At 41.2% G+C, this 19,756-nt stretch overlaps 1 protein-coding gene across 2 annotated transcripts in view; it reads right to left on the bottom strand.

Annotated features, from left to right (window-relative positions):
• The window catches only part of MAK (male germ cell associated kinase), a 47,680-nt gene extending 33,798 nt beyond the window's left edge, over positions 1-13,882 (bottom strand). For both annotated transcript variants that reach the window (XM_054018517.1, XM_054018518.1), the window contains exons 1-5: positions 13,806-13,882; positions 8,105-8,447; positions 4,218-4,272; positions 3,226-3,347; positions 2,116-2,195 (exon numbers count right to left, since the gene is read on the bottom strand). In XM_054018517.1, the coding sequence (XP_053874492.1) occupies positions 2,116-2,195; positions 3,226-3,347; positions 4,218-4,272; positions 8,105-8,205 (358 nt within the window). In that variant the 5' untranslated portion in view covers positions 8,206-8,447; positions 13,806-13,882. The remainder of the gene's footprint in view (positions 1-2,115; positions 2,196-3,225; positions 3,348-4,217; positions 4,273-8,104; positions 8,448-13,805) is intronic.
• Positions 13,883-19,756: the final 5,874 nt, after the last annotated feature.

The raw sequence follows: 19,756 nt of genomic DNA, 5'->3' as shown, positions 1-19,756 counted from the left end.
TAATTTAATTGGATTTATTGGTAAATTAATAAGCACAAACTCCCTGGTTTTAAATCTCTAAACTTAAAACAAAAACATGCAGCAGCTTTCAGGAAATAGCTGTTTCACTTTGTACTGTGATGGTTTGGCTATCAGTGCAACGGTAGTTAATGGAAGTTTGTTTTGTTTAATAATTTTAAATAACTGAAACCAGTTTTAGAAACAGAGCACTTTTTTGTTTCTTCCTCTTATATAGAAACAAGAGTCTCTGACATAATTCTTCAGTTAACATTTCTTGTAAGAGTTAGTTTTATTTATCACTCTGGGACCAGCTTCCAAACATTGGCTTTTAACAGGACATCCAAATTCTGATTTTAGATATTCATATCAGCAGTTACACATATAAAGGTCTGTTTCATGCACCTACATTCTAATTTGAGCACCCAAATACAGGATTTGCAAATTGTATTTAGGTATCTGTGTTTTAAAATTAGGTTGTGTATAGCATGGTTTCGTCCTCTACATGGTCTAATCATCCTTGCTGTTTAATTCAAATATGTTGTTACTTTCTACAAATCTATCTATCTATCGACCCCACTAAGCAATACTGCAATTTAGTATATACTGAATTTATTGGTTTTCTATGTTCAGCCAAGAAGATATGAGTACCATCATTATCAGGAGACGTTGGAGATAGACTGGCCATCTCCTTCGGATAGAAACTGATTCCATCACCAGAACTATACTAAGATGGATACCTGAAGGCAAGCGAAAATGAGGCCGCCCGAAAACAACGTGGCAAAGAGCTGTGGAAGCTGAGCTGAAAAACCTGGGACACAGCTGGGGAACCACTGAAAGACTTGCCAGAAACAGACAGGAGTGGAGGAGCTTCATCACTGTCCTAAATGCCAGAGGCATAATGCATACTAACTATGTACTGAAAATCTAAAATCACAAGGATTCAGCTCTAATTATGAAGGCAAAAGGTAATTTTGTAAATTTCATCATCTTTCTATGCCCATATATCTAAGATTAGAACAACACGTTAACATTTTATAGAAATGAGACTTTTTCACATGTTCTCTACATGTGACTCACTCATCTATTTTATGCGTATAAATAGAAAGTTTGATGACCAGAGAATAATCTATGGTCATAAATCAAAAAGACTAAAACAATACTTTAGGGATCACTTACAACGTTAGTAAGCATAGGAGAGGTTCTTTTTAGTGAAGTACTATATCTAAGAGTCTTATTATGCTTGTGTACAAAAGCTAAGCCAGAGATGACTTGGAATACTATTTTCTTTATTTCATTATCAGTGAACATCTTATTTTCTCTGGCACATTGAAGAGAAAGTGATGAGGGGAGGAAAAAAGTATAAAGATAAAATGAACAGGAGAGTAGGATGATACTTTTTAATATAAAGGGACTTGATACTAGTATATAAGAATGCAGTTTAAAAGATGCTTTGCAGAATAAATTAAGTGCAATATTTTGCTAAATTTGTGTAAGTTCTGAAAGATGCAGTGCACCCACAACTTCTTCAGTGAGCTGTGGCTGCTCATACCTGCTACATTTCATGCAATAGACATGTTCAGTTTGTATTTTAGTGAACAAATTATTTCAACATTTTTGTAGATATTGCACTACTTTATTTTGATATCTTAAAAGATAAATGAAACTGTAATCTGCAAAGTATCAATTGTCCCCAAATATACCCTCTTGAGAAAAATAAGAAATACACTGTATAGCACAACATGCAATTTTCTTCAGCATCAAAATCATCTTTGATCTAGGGCTGAAACATACTAAACAGTCTCTAAATAAAAAGCAACAGAGGGTCCTGTGGCACCTTAAGACTAACAGGAAATATTGGAGTCTCTAAATAATAATTATTGATGCTTTCAGAAAAGAGAGCCTCTGATTACAGAACCACCAAATATATTTTAAAAATCCAGACGGCTTTCTTAAGATAGCACATTTTTGAGACTACATATGGCAGCCACATACTTTCTATAATACTATAACTTGATCTGTTTAACCTATAACCCCAGCCATAAAGTTTTTTCTACGATTACTGTGCATTATCTTTCTCAAAAGAGGGCTGCAGTTAAATTCTACAAAGAAACCTACCGTGCTTATGGATAAAAGCTAACCCTTGTAATATCTGATACATAATGTTTCTGATGACTGACTCGGGGAACAACTTGTTTCTGCAAAGAAACAAATTTAGATAAATATTTAATGATTTCAAGCAATTTTTATAGAGATTTTTTTTTCCTGTAATGAACAGCATTTTACACAATATACTATGATGCAACTGAACCTCAAGGGCGAAAGAACAAAGCAAAATGTTTATATTAACAATCAAGGGCTTAATATGGAGTTCCATATTCAAGTAAAACTCTCTCTGATTGCAGAGGGTATTTTGTCTGCAAAAGGATGGAAAGATCAAGTTCCAAGTCTGTATATAAACATGTTGGTCTTCTCTCTCTTTCTCTCCTGCGTACCTACAACCACTCCCCACTGCCCCCACCCTCTCCAAGCCAAACCGAACAATATGGACAGTTGGTGAAATATTAGTCTAGTGGTGGGCAACCTGCAGGCCGCACGTGGCCTGTCAGGGTAATCCGCTGGCGGACCGCAAGACAGTGTTTACATTGACCATCCACAGGCACGGCCGCCCGCAGCTCCCAGTGGCCACGGTTTGCTGTTCCCAGCCAATGGGGGCTGCGGAAAGCAGCAGCAGCCAGCGAGTCCCTGCAGCCCGCGCCACTTCCCGCAGCTCCCATTGGCCGGGATGGGCGAACTGCAGCCACTAAGAACTGCGGGCGACTGTGCCTGCGGATGGTCAATGTAAATAAACTGTCTCACGGCCTGCCAGCAGATTACCCTGATGGGCTACAGGTTGCCTACATTTCGTCCTTCATACATTAAAGGGCTTAAGAAAATTACTTTCACAAATTCCTGCATGGCTATTATACACCCAAGGCATATGATTATATCAGAATTCTTATCTGGTTCTGTTATTCCAGCTATACTAGAAGCTGAACAATTCATAATTCTGTCCTCAGATACATAGACATAACTTCCGTTGACCTCAGCTTTTATTAATTTGAATCTACTAAGTATGGAATGGGTCTTAAAACAGAAATTTTAACACATTGCTCAAGATATCAATAGAACTCATGAAAAAAATTGCAAACACCAGATTCTACTGTACGTTTTACAAATGAAACATACCTGTCCTTCATTAACTGATAGAGATTTTCCTTCATATACTCAAACACAAAATAAAGATGGTCATTTTCTCTGATAACTTCTTTCAGTTTTATCACATTAGCGTGATTCAGCTTCTTAAGAGACTGCAATACAGCAACATGTGTATTCAACTTATGACAGTAATTTTGGTCATCCAACAGAGCTAAAATAGTGCAATGCCTAAAGTTTTGTTAATTCTACATTAGAAATAGTTCTTGGTAGGGTGACCAGATGTCCCGATTTTATAGGGACAGTCCCAATTTTTGGGTCTTTTTCTTATATAGGCTCCTATTACCCCCCACGCCCATCCCAATTTTTCACACGTGCTGTTTGGTCACCCTAGTTCTTGGACAAATGCAGTGTATCTTGTCTATTTTTCTGTACTTCTTCTTCTATTTGCATTCCTCCACATCAGTGTTACGTTTATGAAAAAATAAACCTTCAGGGCCAAATTTTCAAAGAGTATCAAGTTTGTGCAAGTGAAACTATTTTCATGCAAAAATCCAATATTTTTCAACCAGGTACTCGTTTATCTATAATTTGCATGTAAAAAAGACAATGCCAATCAACAGAAAACTTACAGTAAATGGATATTTTAAGGTTGCTATCAAAATCAAGAGCACAACCCAAATTCATTTGCATGCACGATAAATGAATATGACTTGGATGAAAACAGTAATGGAGGAGCCTTCCATATCGTATAAATATCACAAATCACAAGATACAGATTTTTTCAGCTCCACCATTAATCAGTTCACTACACTGCTTCATATAGTGTTTAATTTAAAATGTTATGTTACACTGTTGGATGTAAAAACTTCAAAACCAAAATGTCAGGTAGGAGAATAAACTTTCCCTCTAGCTCCTTAATAATCTGGTTTTATATTTAGGACTAACCAAGGTATAAATTTAAACAAGAAGGTAAAGACACAGCATTCAGTATACATTAAAAAACATTATGCTCTCAGTTTTACCTTGACTTCTCTCAAATTCATACATTCATCCCAAGAATAGAACTTTCTTTTCATCCTGAAATAAAATCCAGAAAATACAGTTTATTCTAAATGAATAATACATACAAAATATTCTTAGAACCAAGAAAGATCAGGAATGTGTCACTTTTCAGCACCATAACAATGAAATTCTATTTTCAATATGTTTCAAACATATTTTAGTAAATATTAATAAAATTATTAAATCTAGTTGAATTGCATTGTTTTTAAGTTTGCCACAATTAAACGTAATGTATATTTAACCACTACACAGAGTTTTCAAACAGTAGCTAGCCACATAGACCAAGGTATCCCCAGGAGTTCTATAAATATCAGCAAGCATTTTACCTCACCTATGTAATTTGACCTATATCCTTAACTCTGGGAGTCAGCATGACCCAGTGGATAAGACATGGGCCTGGGAATTTGAAGTAGGGGAGGTCACTCAGGCCTTGGCTACAGTTGAGCATTCCAGCGCAATAAAGCCTCCCCCAGTGCTGTAACTTACTCCCCGTCCACACTGGCAGAGCACTTACAGCGCTGTATCTCCGTGGCTACAGCACTGCAGGTACTCCATCTCCCCGAGAGGAATAACAGCTGCTGCGGAGTGGCTGAGGCCTTGGCTACACTGGCGTTGTACAGCGCTGCAACTTGCTGCGCTCAGGGGTGTGAAAACGCCGCTCTCCCCCTCCCCCCGAGTGCAGCGAGTGCAGCGCTGTAAAGCGTCAGTGTAATCAGCGCCTGCAGCGCTGCACGCTCGCTCGCAGCGCTGCAAGCTATTACCCTCGGAGACTACACTTGCGCTTCACAGCGCTGCCATGGCAGCGCTGTGAATCCCCAAGTGTAGCCAAGGCCTGAGACACTGGTGCTCCAATGTAAACAGGGAGTAACTGAGTGATTGACCTCCAGAAACTCCCCATAATCCTTTTAAGTGAAGGTTCCTCTCCTTGTTTTGTTGTGATGCCTCTCTTCCTTTTGTTGTGAACTCTGAGGCCATACCCTCAGGGTATGCTTACACTGTAAGTGAAAGTGCTATTGTAGACATACCCACGCTAGCGACAATCTAGCTAGCGTAGATAACAATAGTGGTGCGCAGACATGGTGATATTGACTTCAGCATGGGCTAGCTGCCTGAGTACAAGCCTGCTGGGGTCTGGGAGCCTGACTACATACTCAGGTTGCTGAAAGTTATGTACAGACGAGAATCCAAACATCAGGCTTCATTTTGCTCTTCCCGAAGTCAAACGCTCACTAACTTATTCATAGATTCTAAGGCCAGAAGGGATCATTGCAATCATCTAGTTTGATCCCCTTTAACACAGGCTATAGAACTTCCCCAAAATAATTCCTGGGACAGATCTTTTAGAAACACATCTAAAATTTTGATTTAAAAATTGCCAGTGATGGAGAGTCCACCACAACCCTAGGTAAACTGATCCAATGGTTAATTACTCTCACTGTTAAAAACATATGCCTTACTTCCAGTCTGAATTTGTCTAGCTTCAACTTCCAAACATTGGATCGTGTTATACCTTCTTTTGTTAGGCTGCAGAGGGTCTATTACTAAATATTTGTTCCCCATGTAGGTTCTTATAGACTGTAATCAAGTCACTCAATCTTCTCTTTGTTAAGCTAAATAGACAGATTTAAAGAGCTCAATCACTATGACATGTTTTCTAATCCTTTAATCATTTTCATGGCTCTTCTTTGAGCCCACTCCAAATTGCAGACACCAGAAATGGAAACAGTATTCCAGCAGCGGGCACACCAGTGCCAAATACAGAGGTAAAATAACCTTCCTACTCCTACTCAAGATTCCCCTGTTTATGCATCTAAGGATCACATTAGCTCTTTTGGACACAGTAGCACACCAGGAACTCATGTTCAGCTGATTATCCACCACATCCCCCAATTTTTTTTTCCCCCACAGACACTGCTTCCTAGGAGAGAGTCTCCCATCCTATTGGTACAGCCTGCATTCTTTGTTCTTAGATGTATACCTTTACATTTAGCTATATCAAAATGCATATTGTTTGCTTGTGTCCAGTTACCAAGCCTTTGAAAACAAAGCCAAATTCCAAGGGCGGGAGGGAAGAGAGTTGTAACTCTACAGTATGAGGGTTGAATTAAAGCAGGTTGGGGAAGACACCTGCTCACAATGTGTTTCTTCCTTTAGAAACAGAATTGCTTTAGTGTTCATCTTTAACCTGTCAGAAGATCCAAGAAAACCTTAAAGTTACATTTATTATTTAGATTCCCTGATGACCAGCAGCTATGTTAGAGTGGATTGTGTGGCAAAGCAAACAGGCAGGAATATATTGCTTACAGTAATCTACTACAGCATCTAATGAGACATGAAATGCATCTGTTCTACCATTTCTAAAGTACAAGTAGTGAAAGCAAAATTAAATTTAATGGAGTCAGACCTCATTCTTGCACAACAAATTTAAACCCTTAGGAACAAAGAGACTTCTTGTTCTATAATGGACCAGAGTAAGGTAATTTCTTTTTAATGTGTATATGGGCAAAGTAGTAATCAATCAGGACACAAGTGTTGCAACAGGGTCTGGGGTATTCCTCTGCAGCTGAAACCCATGGAGGAGCCATGCTGGGGCAAAGCCTAGAGTCAGTGGGAATAGTAACTGTTCTCATATGCTCCCTGAACTAAATGCCCTACATCTTGCACAGATTGGTAAATCATAGAAGTTAGAAACCGAACTCCCCTCCCCTGACAGGAATAATTTGCCCCAAAAGCTCTATATGGGATCATGTCTGGGTCACAAAAAGGTTGCTTTTGTAGACCTATTTTATGCCCTTCTGCACAAAACCGAACAGATATGATGAGGTTCAGGTCCTAAGAATTTAAGGGTGCCCAGGCCCTAATGGTTTTAAGAAGAGATTTAAAACCGGTCACCTTGCTTATTTACTTACTTAACTAGGTACTTATACATTGCTCATCATTACAGTAACTTACTTACAAATGCTAAAGCATGCATGTAAGGATCTTTCTCTCCATCTGCCAGTTAAGAGGTAATATATCTGTTTTTATAGTAGTTAACATATTTATTGCTGGAAGGTAATATATCTGTTTTTATAGTAGTTAACATATTTATTGCATGTGTAAGCAGCATATTTTCCATTTGAATCTGGAGGCTTGTGGCTATTCCAATCTCTTCCGGCCACCGAGTTCCACAGTGACAGGTCAGCTGTCAAGAAAGTTCTTTCACCCACACTTCTCTCAAGTCCCACTCTTGAAGTAAACAGTTCAGCTTTTCCCAGAGGAACATAGCTATCATGGGAATTCAATATGTAAACTTGAGAAGAATTTGGTGGGCACTTTAAAGTATCTCAGAGTACCAAAAAGCATATTGCAGTCACCCTTAAATTTCTGACATACACCATATGCAAGAAATTAGTTACTACAATATTCAGGGCATTATGGTATAACTGTAACAAGTATAACCACTGATCCAGCAGCTTTTTCCTAAATTAGCAACTGTAGGCCAAATTCTGCCCTTTGACTTCTATTGGGTGAAAAAAATCACACTTATATTACTTTCTTCTAAAGTTACTCCAGGAGAAAAAACACCGATGATTGATTTTTAAATCACATTCTGGTTTTGTTCAGAAGCCATATCCTTCGCTGGTGTAACTCAATTGACTTCCATGGAACCACAATGTTTTACACCAGTTGAGAATGTGGTTTGAGGTCATCAAATCAGACATCTAAAAGAACACACAATTTTGTTTTTTAAGATCTTAGTTTACTTGAAAAAATTATCTTAATTATTTTCTTGCGCATAAATAGCATAGTATAAAGGAGTTACAATCTTAACTATTTAAGAGTACACTTACTTAATATCACATACCTTTTGATAGCCACAAGCTCGCCTGACTCATTGCTCTTTCCCATGAGTACACTGCCATAGGTGCCGTCGCCAAGTTGTTTCATGGTTGTGTAACGGTTCATTTTGTAAGACCTGGATTGCTGAAAGCCTTGAAAACTTTAAATGTCTCCTTTTATTAGAGGATTTCTACATCCAATTTTTTTAAAACAAATTTTTGTTTTTCCAGAATGATGATGTTATATCAGTGGATTGTTTGCCATAATTTATTAAGACATTTGGTCTTCTTCCTCAGGATTATAACCACTTTGAGATCCAGAAATAAAGTAACAAGGAAGGGAATAATGCAGCCATTCTTACATACATCCTTCACAAAAAAAGGGGGAAAAAAAGGTGAATTTTAACATTAATGTATTCTAGGAAAAATACAATGCTCATATCTAACATGAATAAAGAATCTCATATTAATGTTTCCGCTGTATAATGGAACATGTCAGAATGGCCAGGTATTTATATGGAATAAAGATGCAGATCTAAACTGAATATGTTCTACAAGCATCAGGCAACTTGCTACATCCATGTCATTTTTCCTGTAAAATGTGAGAATTCTCTCCATATCACTGAGAGCACCAGGAGCTAACAATCCAGCATTAACAGGACATCCCAGTGTAGGTGTATTCTGGTGTTTAGGAGACATGCCCAACCCTGCAGCTGACTAGTACATACTCCTGTCGGCATGATGTGCTTGCTTGAAACACAGCCTCCTTATAAAAGCAGCAACATGTCCACCATTCAGTGGTGCCTCTGTCATCAGTGAGGAATTGTGCACTGGCTGTCATGATACCAGAAGCAGATGACCCACTCTGCTTATTCCCTGTGCATTGGCCCTCCACCAGTTTGGCCACAAAGAGTATAAAGTCATCATTTTGCCCCTCATTGAAATGCAGCCACCTCTATGGTGAAATGAAACAATTGTTTAATAATGCACAGCAATACTACTCAGCAGATTTGGAAGTAAATTATTGTGGGAATTTTAAATAAGCAAAAAAAATTAAAGACGCGCAATCTTCAACCTGCTGCCTTATAATGCCATCTAAAGTATGCAATTTTAGGCCCCAATCCTGCAAACCCTTACACTTATTCTTATTAACTTCAATGGGCCTACTCATGGTAGACTCGTCTTATTGCTTAGTTTTACTTATCCTTTAAAAATAGCTATTTAAAAAAAAAAACCTCTCAAATATTTATTTTAGAAAGCCCTTTGAAGGCATCATTGTTTGCACTTTAAACGACAGCATGAAAAGCATCAGAAACTATATAAAATATATATGCGTATTAATATATAAAAAATATAGAATGGGATTAATTTTAATAGGATTTGGTGTCCAAGTCACTTAGTCAGCTTTGAAAAATCTCATACACAAGTCTATATACTGTTAAATGATCCTGATAAGCCAGTTTTGTGTGTGTGTGTATATAAAAATACACACACATCCCAGGTCTCCCACATCCCAGGTGAGTGGCTTAACTACCAAGCTATTTACTGTTCTGGGATGGGTCTTTCTGTATCTCTCCTGTTGAAGCTGTTTCACTTGGTATAAATAATTACGTAGTCATTGCAGCAGAGACTGAAACTTTAGTTCACGCCAACCCCTCCCAGGTAAGCATAGGTGCCGACTTCTCCTCTGCCCGGTGGGCGCGCAACCCCTTCCCTCCCCCTTTCACCCCTTTTCCCCAAGTTCCTGCCCTGCCTCTTCTCCGCCTCCTCCCCTGAGCGCGCCGCATCCCCGCTCCTCCCCCTCTCTCCCAGAAAGTCCTAAGCACAGCCAAACAGCTGTTAGGCAGTGGGGGACGGGAAGTGCTGGGAGGGAGGGGGAGAAGCGGGAACGTGGCACGCTGGGAAGGGGGGAAGGAGGCGAGAAGGGAGGAGCTTGGCTGCCGGTGGTTGCGGAGCACCCACTAATTTTTCCCCGTGGGGGCTCTGGGCTGGAGTTGGTACCTATGCAGGTAAGTGTCCTAGACACGGGGCCTGAGAGTCATTCCCACTCTCTCTCTGGCCCACTGACAGTTCAAGTATTTTATACCAAGCCTGGAAAAAAACAAAACATTTTGTTTCAACATTTTCATTTTCCCCCCACTTTTTTGTTTCAATCTAAACAATTTGCTAAAATCTATATGAATTCATGAAATGTCGCAGTTGTCCTGAGTCTGCATTTTTTAGCTAAAAATGGTTTAAATGAAAAATTTCACTCAGCTGTTTATGGTCCATCTCTTTCCAAATAAAGTTTCTTCTCCCTTGTAGCCGAGTCAAGGATGGGAAAATAAACCCCCAATTTCAATTTGGCTCTGTGCAGGCACAAAGTTCTGTTTCCTAACTAAGACCCAAACAGTTTCACTATTTTCTCTGCGTTGTCAGATAAGGCCCAAATCCTGCAAACTCATACACATGAGGATACTGGGACTCTTGCAGGAGGATTGTTACTTACATGCATATATGTTTGTAGGACTGGGCCTTTTCTGACAAGGAAGGGAAAACGGTGAAACTGACTATACACAAATTGCAGTCATATGTCAAAAGTAAACAAACTACAAGACAAATATTTTTCCCTAATATCTGTCTGTTTTGGTAATCTTAGCTAGGTAAAAAACAATTCAAATAAAACGTTTTGGTTTTGTTTTAAAGTTGACTGTCCTGTTTACCATGAGGATACTCCTACTGGCACACCGTCATTCATTCATTCTGCCCACACTGCCAGATGCATGAAGCTGAAGTCAAATGATGCCAATCATCCCATCCCTTTCATATTCAGATGTAATAATGCCACTTCAGCCATTACTGTGCTATAGAATATAAACTGCATTTTTAATATGTGAACAAATTATTTTAATTTTGAAGTCTGCCTTATGCACGGTACACTTATCAAATACAGATTATCTAGGATTTGATCCTACAAAATGCTGAGCACTCTTACCCCTAAACTGACATCAGAATAAGGTTGGGTGAGGGTGCTCAGCACATCAAAGTATCAAGCCCCAACTGCATACAAAACTGTTGCTCTTATTGGATGTGCACAATTAATTTAGAACTGCAATAAAAATGGTATATTGATTTACATAATGACCACAACATTCCAGTACAGACATTTGTATACATCAATTCATATTTCACATAATATATACCCAACTGATGTGCCCTCTATTAAGCTTTCCTTTCTGCAAAGGGAAAACAGAGACACAAGTAATCCCTATTTATTACTTAAATTGATCTCCAACATTTTAAATTATTGTTACTAAGTCAGATGTGTACTAAACAAAAATAATGCTATACATGCTAAACTAGCAGAATTAATTCTTTGCCCTGTGCACATGTCTATCTTTGCAAGTTTAAAGCCCAATCCTGCCTTCCCTATGGAACCAAAACAAGAGATTGGGGAGTATAAGAAATGCAGGATCAAACCGTTGGTAGCAACAGAGATTTCTGTCCTGACCCCTTTGAAGTCAATGGGAGTTTTGCTGTTAGCGGAGCAGAATAAGGCCCATACATTCTTCTGCACAACCTAATGTCAAGAATCTTACACCACTCTGTGAAATAAATATGCCACCACATTCGGGAGCATCAACTGTGATTACTTAGTTGAAAGAAGAAAGCCTATTGTAAACAACAGATTGTTTCTTATTCATTGTGACACACTGCCAATAATCCCTTAATCTTATGTGAAGAAAGGATTAAAACAGAGGACAAATGGAGGACAAACTGCAATAGCTTGGAAGACCCTAGTAGTTTGTCTCCACTTGCAGAATCTGAGCAATTTTGAAAGTATATTTTCCTATTTGTAGCATTACCATCTTATTATTTTATTTCAGCAATAGTAACAGTAATGCCATCATTGATTTTAAAATGTCTATTTGTAATTTTAAAATATATAATGGGTAAACAGCAAAGCACCAAAGTCCCTGAAGCACATTTATAATGCATTCCAAGGAACAGATTCAACATTGCATGCAAGAAAAGACAAGCTACCCAAACCTTAAAATATAGTAAATTACAAACAAACTAGAAAATACAATCCACTCAGGAGCCTCCATGCAGATAAATAAAACACTTAGAGCCCAATTTTGCCAGCCCTATTTACACTGATTATTGAAATCAATGGCACTATTCATAGAGCAAGACACTACCCAAGATGAGTAAAGCTGGCAGGATTAGGCCCTAAATGATCCTTTTCTGTTAAAAATGCTTTATTAATAAAATAGTAGCAATACTTTTAAAAACAAATTTTAAAAAACAGACTATGTCCCTTAAAAACATCTGAATATTTAGTATACAGTACGATTAAAACAGATAGTAACCAAGTTCTAAGATGTGTGGATACATTTATTGAGCCAGATTGTGAACCCCTTATTCAAACTGTTGAATCGCATAAGGGAAGAGCATAGAGCATTTAGGACTCAATTCTGACAGCCTTAATCATCTATTGGAGTACTCATGAGAGTAACTCCTTACCAACATAAGTAAAGGATTTACGCTCTGGCCCATAGTAAATATTTGTTTGTATACATATAATAATAAAGAGATTAATTTACTTTTTAAAGAGGTTTGGTACACTGTTTCATTTTTATATTGTTGGCAGTCAGGATAATACACATTTTCCCCTTTAGAATTAAGCTGCATGCTCATCTTGAAAATGAGGTCACAACTCTCATTCATTCAAGATGTGAAACTCAAGATTTCCTAAGAAGTTTTATCTTAGTTCTCACAGATAAAATCAGACTCTCCTCATTACTACGGACCATAACACGATCAGGGGATTGGGCCTACTCTTTCGGAAGCCAATGGGAGCCAGATCGGGCTCCCAGTGTGTTGTATATTTATCTGAACAGAATTAGAACATGACCCCAATTCTCCTCTCACATACTCTAAATCAGGAGTAAATTCTACTGAGATGAAGTAGAGTAAGGAAGTGGAGAATCAGGCCCCTTGATAAACAATACAAGGATGGTTTGCAGAAGTTATCATCATTCCTTTTAGAGTCTACAGTCATTATTCAGACCAAATTCCCACTGACCTTAACAGCTGGCAATGGAAGAGGTTTTGCCTGAGAGGAAGGACTGTAGCCTAAGGGATGGTGTGTGTGTGTGTGGGGGGGGGGGGGGCTGTGTGTGCATTATCCTTGCATTTACTTCTTTATTGTTACTTTTACAGAAGTTGGCTGTGACAATGAGAGGTTGCTGCTGCTTTATTAGCTGCCTGGCCAAGAGAGTGAACAGAACTCTCCAGTCTCTCATTCATTTGTAAGGAGTAGCCTCATTGTAAGGCTAACTGCGGGAAGAGGGTTTATATTCTCTGCCTTTGGGGATGCTGGGCGTGTTTCAAACGAGGCATTTAGAGCCTTGCTCGGACATGCGATGGGCTCTCCCTTCAGCCAAACAGCCCCAGCTGTTTGGAGAGAGATTCAAGGTTGCCTTAGGAAGTGAGCAAAAGGCAGCGCCTCTCTCTTAAAGCACCAAACCCAAACTGCACCATGGGGACGGGGCACAGACAGACACATGTACTTTGGGGGGGGGGGTGGAGAAGGGAGAATAATTTCTCCTCTAGTTTGGCCCACAAAGCGCCTCCCCCCGGTACAAAAACAAGTCAATCTGGAGATGAGCAGCCCATCCCTGCTACCCCCTCCTCCAGCCCCCCACCATCGCCCCCTTCCTACTCCTCCCACCCCCCACTCACCAGCGCTGCGCTCCTGGCCGCTGGTGCCGGGGCCGCCCCCCTCTGGCGCGCGGCGCATCCCTACCTCGAACCGCCAGCAGTGCCTCTGCAGCGAATTCCCCCAGCCCGGCCGGGGTGGGACTCGTCTCCTAGGCGACGGCGGGGGACGCGTGGGGGTGGGGCAAGGAGCGGAGAACCCGCCCACCTCCCGGCACCGCCGCGGCCGGGCCCGAGCGCTGACCACGTGACCCGGCAGGGCTCATTGGAGGTAGCAATGGCCGGGGTGGCGCGCGCGGAGCGTCAAACTCCGCCCCGTTGTGTAGAGGCAGCGCCGCGACCCAAGCTCTGGCACGCAGGCAGTGCAGGGGCTGGTGTGCGCGTGCAGTCAGCCTGTAGCTACAACTGTTTTGCAAATCAAATACAGCCCTGAGAGGGCCAGTTGCTCTTCGCCCGGGCTGCCATGCTGCAGGGGGCGTTTTGCTACCCGGGAGGTTGCTGCCTGGTTTTTTTCTATGGTGGGACTGGTGGTGGGCTGCAGTAGCCAGCGAGGAGGGCGTTAGCGGGAGAAGAAAATCCACCTCTGTGAACAATTTCCTTTCTCTTATACATGGGGCTGTAAGAGCCAACTGTGGGTCAGGATCCCAAAGTGGGTCACGACCCCACTTTAGTGGGGTTGTCAGGACTGGCTTACATTTGCTGGGGCCAAAGGTGAAGGCTGAACCCCATTGCCTGAGGCTGAAGCCCTGAGTGGCAGGGATGAGGTTACAGGCCCTTTGGACTTCAGTTGTGGCCTCCCCATGCCCAGGGCAGTGGGACTAAGGCTTTGGGCCCCACACCTGGGGTGGCATAGCTTGAGCAGGCTCTGGATTTGGCCCCGCCCCCCTTGGGGTGAAGTATTAATTTGTGTTGTCAGAACGGGGTTGCAGGAAAATGAAGTTTGAGAACCCCTGCCGTAGGCTACAGGGCAGAAGACTCAGAAGCCTACTTTGCACTCTGTCTCTCTTAGTCTTGCAGGCTGAAATTCACAAGAGCTCTCACCCCAACCCAGGGGTGAAAGTAACATTAACCACTTATTGGTACAGGGCCTGGGGCAGAAGGGGCAGGGCTGGGGGTCAGCAGGGCTGGTGCTACCATTAAGGCAAACTAGGTGATTACCTAGGGCGCCAAGATTTAGGGGAGCCAAAAAGCAGTGCCTCCAATTTTTTTTTTTTTTTACAGCATTCCTGGGCTGGGCTGCCGGCGGTGTGCTGACATGTGCGGCTCAAACTCCCTCTCCCAGTGCAGCGGCCACTCCATGCAATTATTGTCATTGCCAGTGGGGACGGTGTGCTCGGGGAGGGGGTGTAGCAGAGGTGAGCTGGGGTGGGGAGCCCTGTGGCAGCTCTCCCCCTTTCCCTAAGGCGGCACTCCCCCTCCCCGCAGCAGCTCCCCACCCCAGCTCATCTCTGCTATGACCCCTCCCCAAGCGTGCGGTCACCGCTCCACTTCTCCCACCTCCCAGGCTTGCAGTGCCAATCAGCTGTTTGGCGCCGCAAGCCTGGGAGGGGAGGAGAATTAGAACGGGGGCGGCATGCTCAGGGGAGGAGGCAGAGCAGAGGTGAGCTGCCGCACGGGTCCGTGGGGGGGTGCCTCAGGGCAGAGGGGCGGAGCTGCTGTGGGGGGGTGCCTCAGGGTGGGGGGAGGGGCGCAAGGTGGAAGTTTTGCGTAGGGCGCAAAACTTCTTTGCACCGGCCCTGGGGGTCAGCCTCCCTCAGCCAGTCCATCTGTGCTGCCTGACACATGCCACCCGGGGCTCCAGCAGCAATTTAATGGGCCCCGGGCTATGGCCACTGCCATGGTAGCGGTGACCGGGAGCCCCGGGGCAGCTGCCCCTTTTGCCCCCCCCCTCCCTTTGGCGGCCAAAAAAGGTACACCATACTGTCCTACGTTCACCCCTGCTCCAACCCCAGAAAACATTTGCTAAGCCCCATAGAAGTCAAGCACATCCTTAAGTGCTTTCCTGAATAGGCATGGGTTTAAGCAGTTAAGGTGCTTTCCTGCACGGGGACTCTTTCAGGAGAAATGTTTATCCAGCACCACTGACTCATGGAGGACCAGGTATTGTGAGGTGCTGTATAAATGCACCTGTTTGGGTGACTTTTTTATATCCGTACAGTCTGGGGGCTATAGCTGGAAGAGTTCAAATGGGAAACCTCCGTTGTCTGATGGTGGAAGATACTAAGCACAAACAAGCCCCACTGCAGTCAATAGGAGTTGCAGGTGTTCAGCATCAGGTCTTCATATGGTTGGTTTTCCTTACATAGGGCCTGCTCCTACTCCCATTGATTTACACAGCTGTGTAACTGTTTATATGTTGGTGGTACTGCAGATTCAGAATTCCAGTAGGCTGCTGGTGAAGCTGCCATTTTTGAGACCGATTGGTGCATCATGTTACAGAAGTCACACATTCATATGGAGACTTCACTTTTACTTACTGTATTTGTACTGCAGTCACAGCTAGGAGCCTGACTCATGGAGGACCAGGTATTGTGAGGTGCTGTATAAATGCAAAATAAGTTACTATCATGTTTTGTTGTCACTTTATCTAAATTCTGTCAAAGTATACAGTTTTTCTTTGTGCCTAGAAAAACATAATAGAAAGCAGCGGGCTATGAGGATGCTTGCTGCCTCCCAGGATTGGGTCCAGACAGCTAGATCCTGCTTGCCTTGTTCACACCAGTAATGCCTTTAACTTAAATGGAACCACCCCTGTAATCCCATCAAGCAGTAATCACACCTAAATTTGTAACATGAGACAGGAGTAGTAGTCAACCCTCTTGGTAATTTAGAAGATGAAATGAGTGCTGTCTAGAATTTTCACTCTTTTTCTCCTGTGTTTTGTTCAAATAAAGACCAGTTTAACTATTCAAATCCAAAACAAACAAACAAAAACAAAAAAGTATCAGAGGGGTAGCCGTGTTAGTCTGAATCTGTAAAAAGCAACAGAGGGTCCTGTGGCACCTTTGAGACTAACAGAAGTATTGGGAGCATAAGCTTTCGTGGGTAAGAACCTCACTTCTTCAGATGCATCTGAAGAAATGTTAGACTATTGCAATGTATGAATCTAGCCACTGGGAGGTGTAGGCTTCCACCTCTACTGCATGTCTACTCTTGTCATGTGTTTTTCATTTTATAGCACTTATTAAAATCAACCCCTTTTATAAATTGGCCTTTAAGTGTTACGAAAGTGTGCATTTTAATAGCCAGGTGTTTTGTAAATATCTAAAATGGGCATAACTGTGGCTAGACCTATTGGAATGGAAAAATCAGTTGATCAATTTTAGGCTTTTGTACCAATGGAATGAATAATCTCTGCTCATTTATAAGAAGATCTATTTGTGCAATCAAAATAATAATAATTTTAAAGGATTTGAGAATTATGAACAAGGTTTACTTGTAAGTATACAAAATTACTAGAGACCTGTCTATTATCTGTAGTTTGTCATTTTGAAAAAAAAGGAACTAGATGTTACAGTGTGTATATACTTGAATATATTTTTGGTCATTCAAATTTGATTTAGTGTAAGTAAAACTAAAAGGCAAGAATAAATTTGGTACTCAAACTAGTATCTTGATGTCCTCTTGCTTGCTTTATAAAACTACAACACAGTCTGATAGTTTCTACTCAGAGGCCCATGGCCTGCAAAACCAGGCACATTTTAGGTCAAGATTGGTGCACATTAAGAACATAAGAACGGCCATACTGGGTGAGACCGAAGGTCCATCTAGCTCAGTATCCTGTCTTCCCACAGTGGCCAATGCCAGGTGCCCCAGAGGGAATGAAGAGAACAGGTAATCATCAAGTGATCCATTCCCTGTCGCTCATTCCCAGCTTCTGGCAAACAGAGGCTAGGGACACCATTCCTTGTTACAGCTGTATGGAGAATTTTGCATAGCAGCTAGTTCTAACCATTATTTAGGTTTTCATAAGTACTGTATGATTTTCAAATATAACTAAAAGCACATGAAACTAGTTCACCTTTTATAAATGGTTTCTGGTTTGCACACGGTAAGGATAAGTGATAGAGGAATACAGCACAGAATTGTGTTTTACAGACTTAGACGATATCTTTTGAAATAAAACTACTAATAGGTTTGGACCCAAAATTTAGGTTTGGTGAAGCAAAGGGCCCAATTATATGAGGTGCTGAACACACTCAATTCTTCAGTGTTAGTTGAGGGCACTCAGTATTGTGAAGAACTGAAATGCTTTTCTGATTTATTTAAATAACAATGACAAGTATTTAAAAGATTCAGTGTATTTTATAAACAGGTATTGGTCTTCACAAGAAAACAGGTATATTTTTCACCCATGTGATGCTAACCTGTGTTAACTAACCCATGTTAAAATCCTGGTTAAGACAAGAAAGTTGTAGGCCAGGTCTTCACTGACAAAATAGATGTGTTTTGACTGAGGGATATCCTGCCGTAAAAACATAGTGGACCCAAGGCACTATAGTTTTACTGCAAGGTCAGCCAGGTAAGGTGAACCACTGGCTGGGGTTATAGTGCTGACCTTGCCTAGCTACCTCATGGTGAACACCACAAGTACCTTGTCTCTAATTAGAATTTTACAGCTAAATAACTACTGCATGTTTGTTATCTTGCTGTAAAAAAAGACAGCTCTGTGTCAGTGAAGACAAAGCCTTAGTTTTAACATGTGTTAGCTAGTCAAGGTAAATCTGTAGGAAGCCAACATTTTACCTTAGCCAGCTAAGTCAGCCTTATCTTCATTACAATTTAACATGGGTTTGTTAACCCATTTTAGCTTAACACAGGTCAAAAATACACCTCTTTCCTAGTAAAAATTTGAGGTTCTTCAAATCCCACTAATTTAGGAATGGAAGTTGAGGAAGCTCAACAGTTCATAGTAGGTACTCATTACTTTTCAGGATTGGACTCTTACTATCCATTTTGTAAAGTATGCAGTGAATGAAGCAAACTTTGCAGAAGTTCTGCCTCATGCACTACATATCTTGCAAGATGAAACCTGCAGGAGTTCTCTACTGCAGAGTTCCTAAACTGAACTGGAAAAAGAGCTCTTTCCTATGGGTTTCCTAAGGTGTGTAGGATGCTGTGTTCCAGTGGTGAGCAGACAATAGTTCCACACGGGAAATTCCTTTTTTTTCCTTGGTATATACCTTAAGAAATATTATTTCTTTGAGAAATAGTATGTGATCATGTAATTTAAGACTGCGTCATAACGCATATGCACTAAGGGGCAGAGCTAAAGTTGCAATTTAAGTTTAGTACTTAAGAGCGCTTTCACACACAACAGATATAGGCTGGAGAGATTGTTTCACGTCACTCTGTACCTCACAGATGAGGTGTGATATCCAATCCAGGATGTAATGTGACCTTTTGCAAATACTATCAGAGCATAAAATCATACATAGTGCAAAAATTATCATAAAACAACAAAGAGTTCTGCCTTTTTTGCCTCAGGATTTATGCTATCAGAAGCTGAGAGAGATTCACTGATTGAGGCTGTCAATGACATCCTCTGTTTCTTGGGGTATGCTGATGGGTAAATAGAGCCAGGTGGCAAATCTACATTTCATTTTGTTGTACAGATCATGGATTCTCTGAAATATCTTTAAGGAACATGTTACATATCACCTGGCCAAAAATTAATGCTTTATCCAGGTAGAACTAGGCTAGAGAATGCCTGTTTTTGTTTTCAAGCCATCCATACTGGCTGGTCAAGCCATAGTACGTGCTAATTTAGTCACAACAAAGTTTAACCTGTATCATTTTCAAGTGGTTGCAAAATACAGTTGGAAACCCTATGTAAAAAATGCATTATTGAAACGTCTCTCTGCTTAAATTGAAATTCTATGCCATTGTAATCAGGTTCTGTTATACTAGGCCCCTTAAAATTCAGCACTTACCTAATGCCCTTACTCTGGTTGCATAATATGGTTGCTTTGTGT

This window comes from Malaclemys terrapin, chromosome 2 (assembly GCF_027887155.1).
Source record: "Malaclemys terrapin pileata isolate rMalTer1 chromosome 2, rMalTer1.hap1, whole genome shotgun sequence".
Lineage (NCBI taxonomy): Eukaryota > Metazoa > Chordata > Testudines > Emydidae > Malaclemys > Malaclemys terrapin.
The sequence above is the reverse complement of the archived record's forward strand: the minus strand, read 5'-3'. Positions and strand labels throughout refer to the sequence as shown.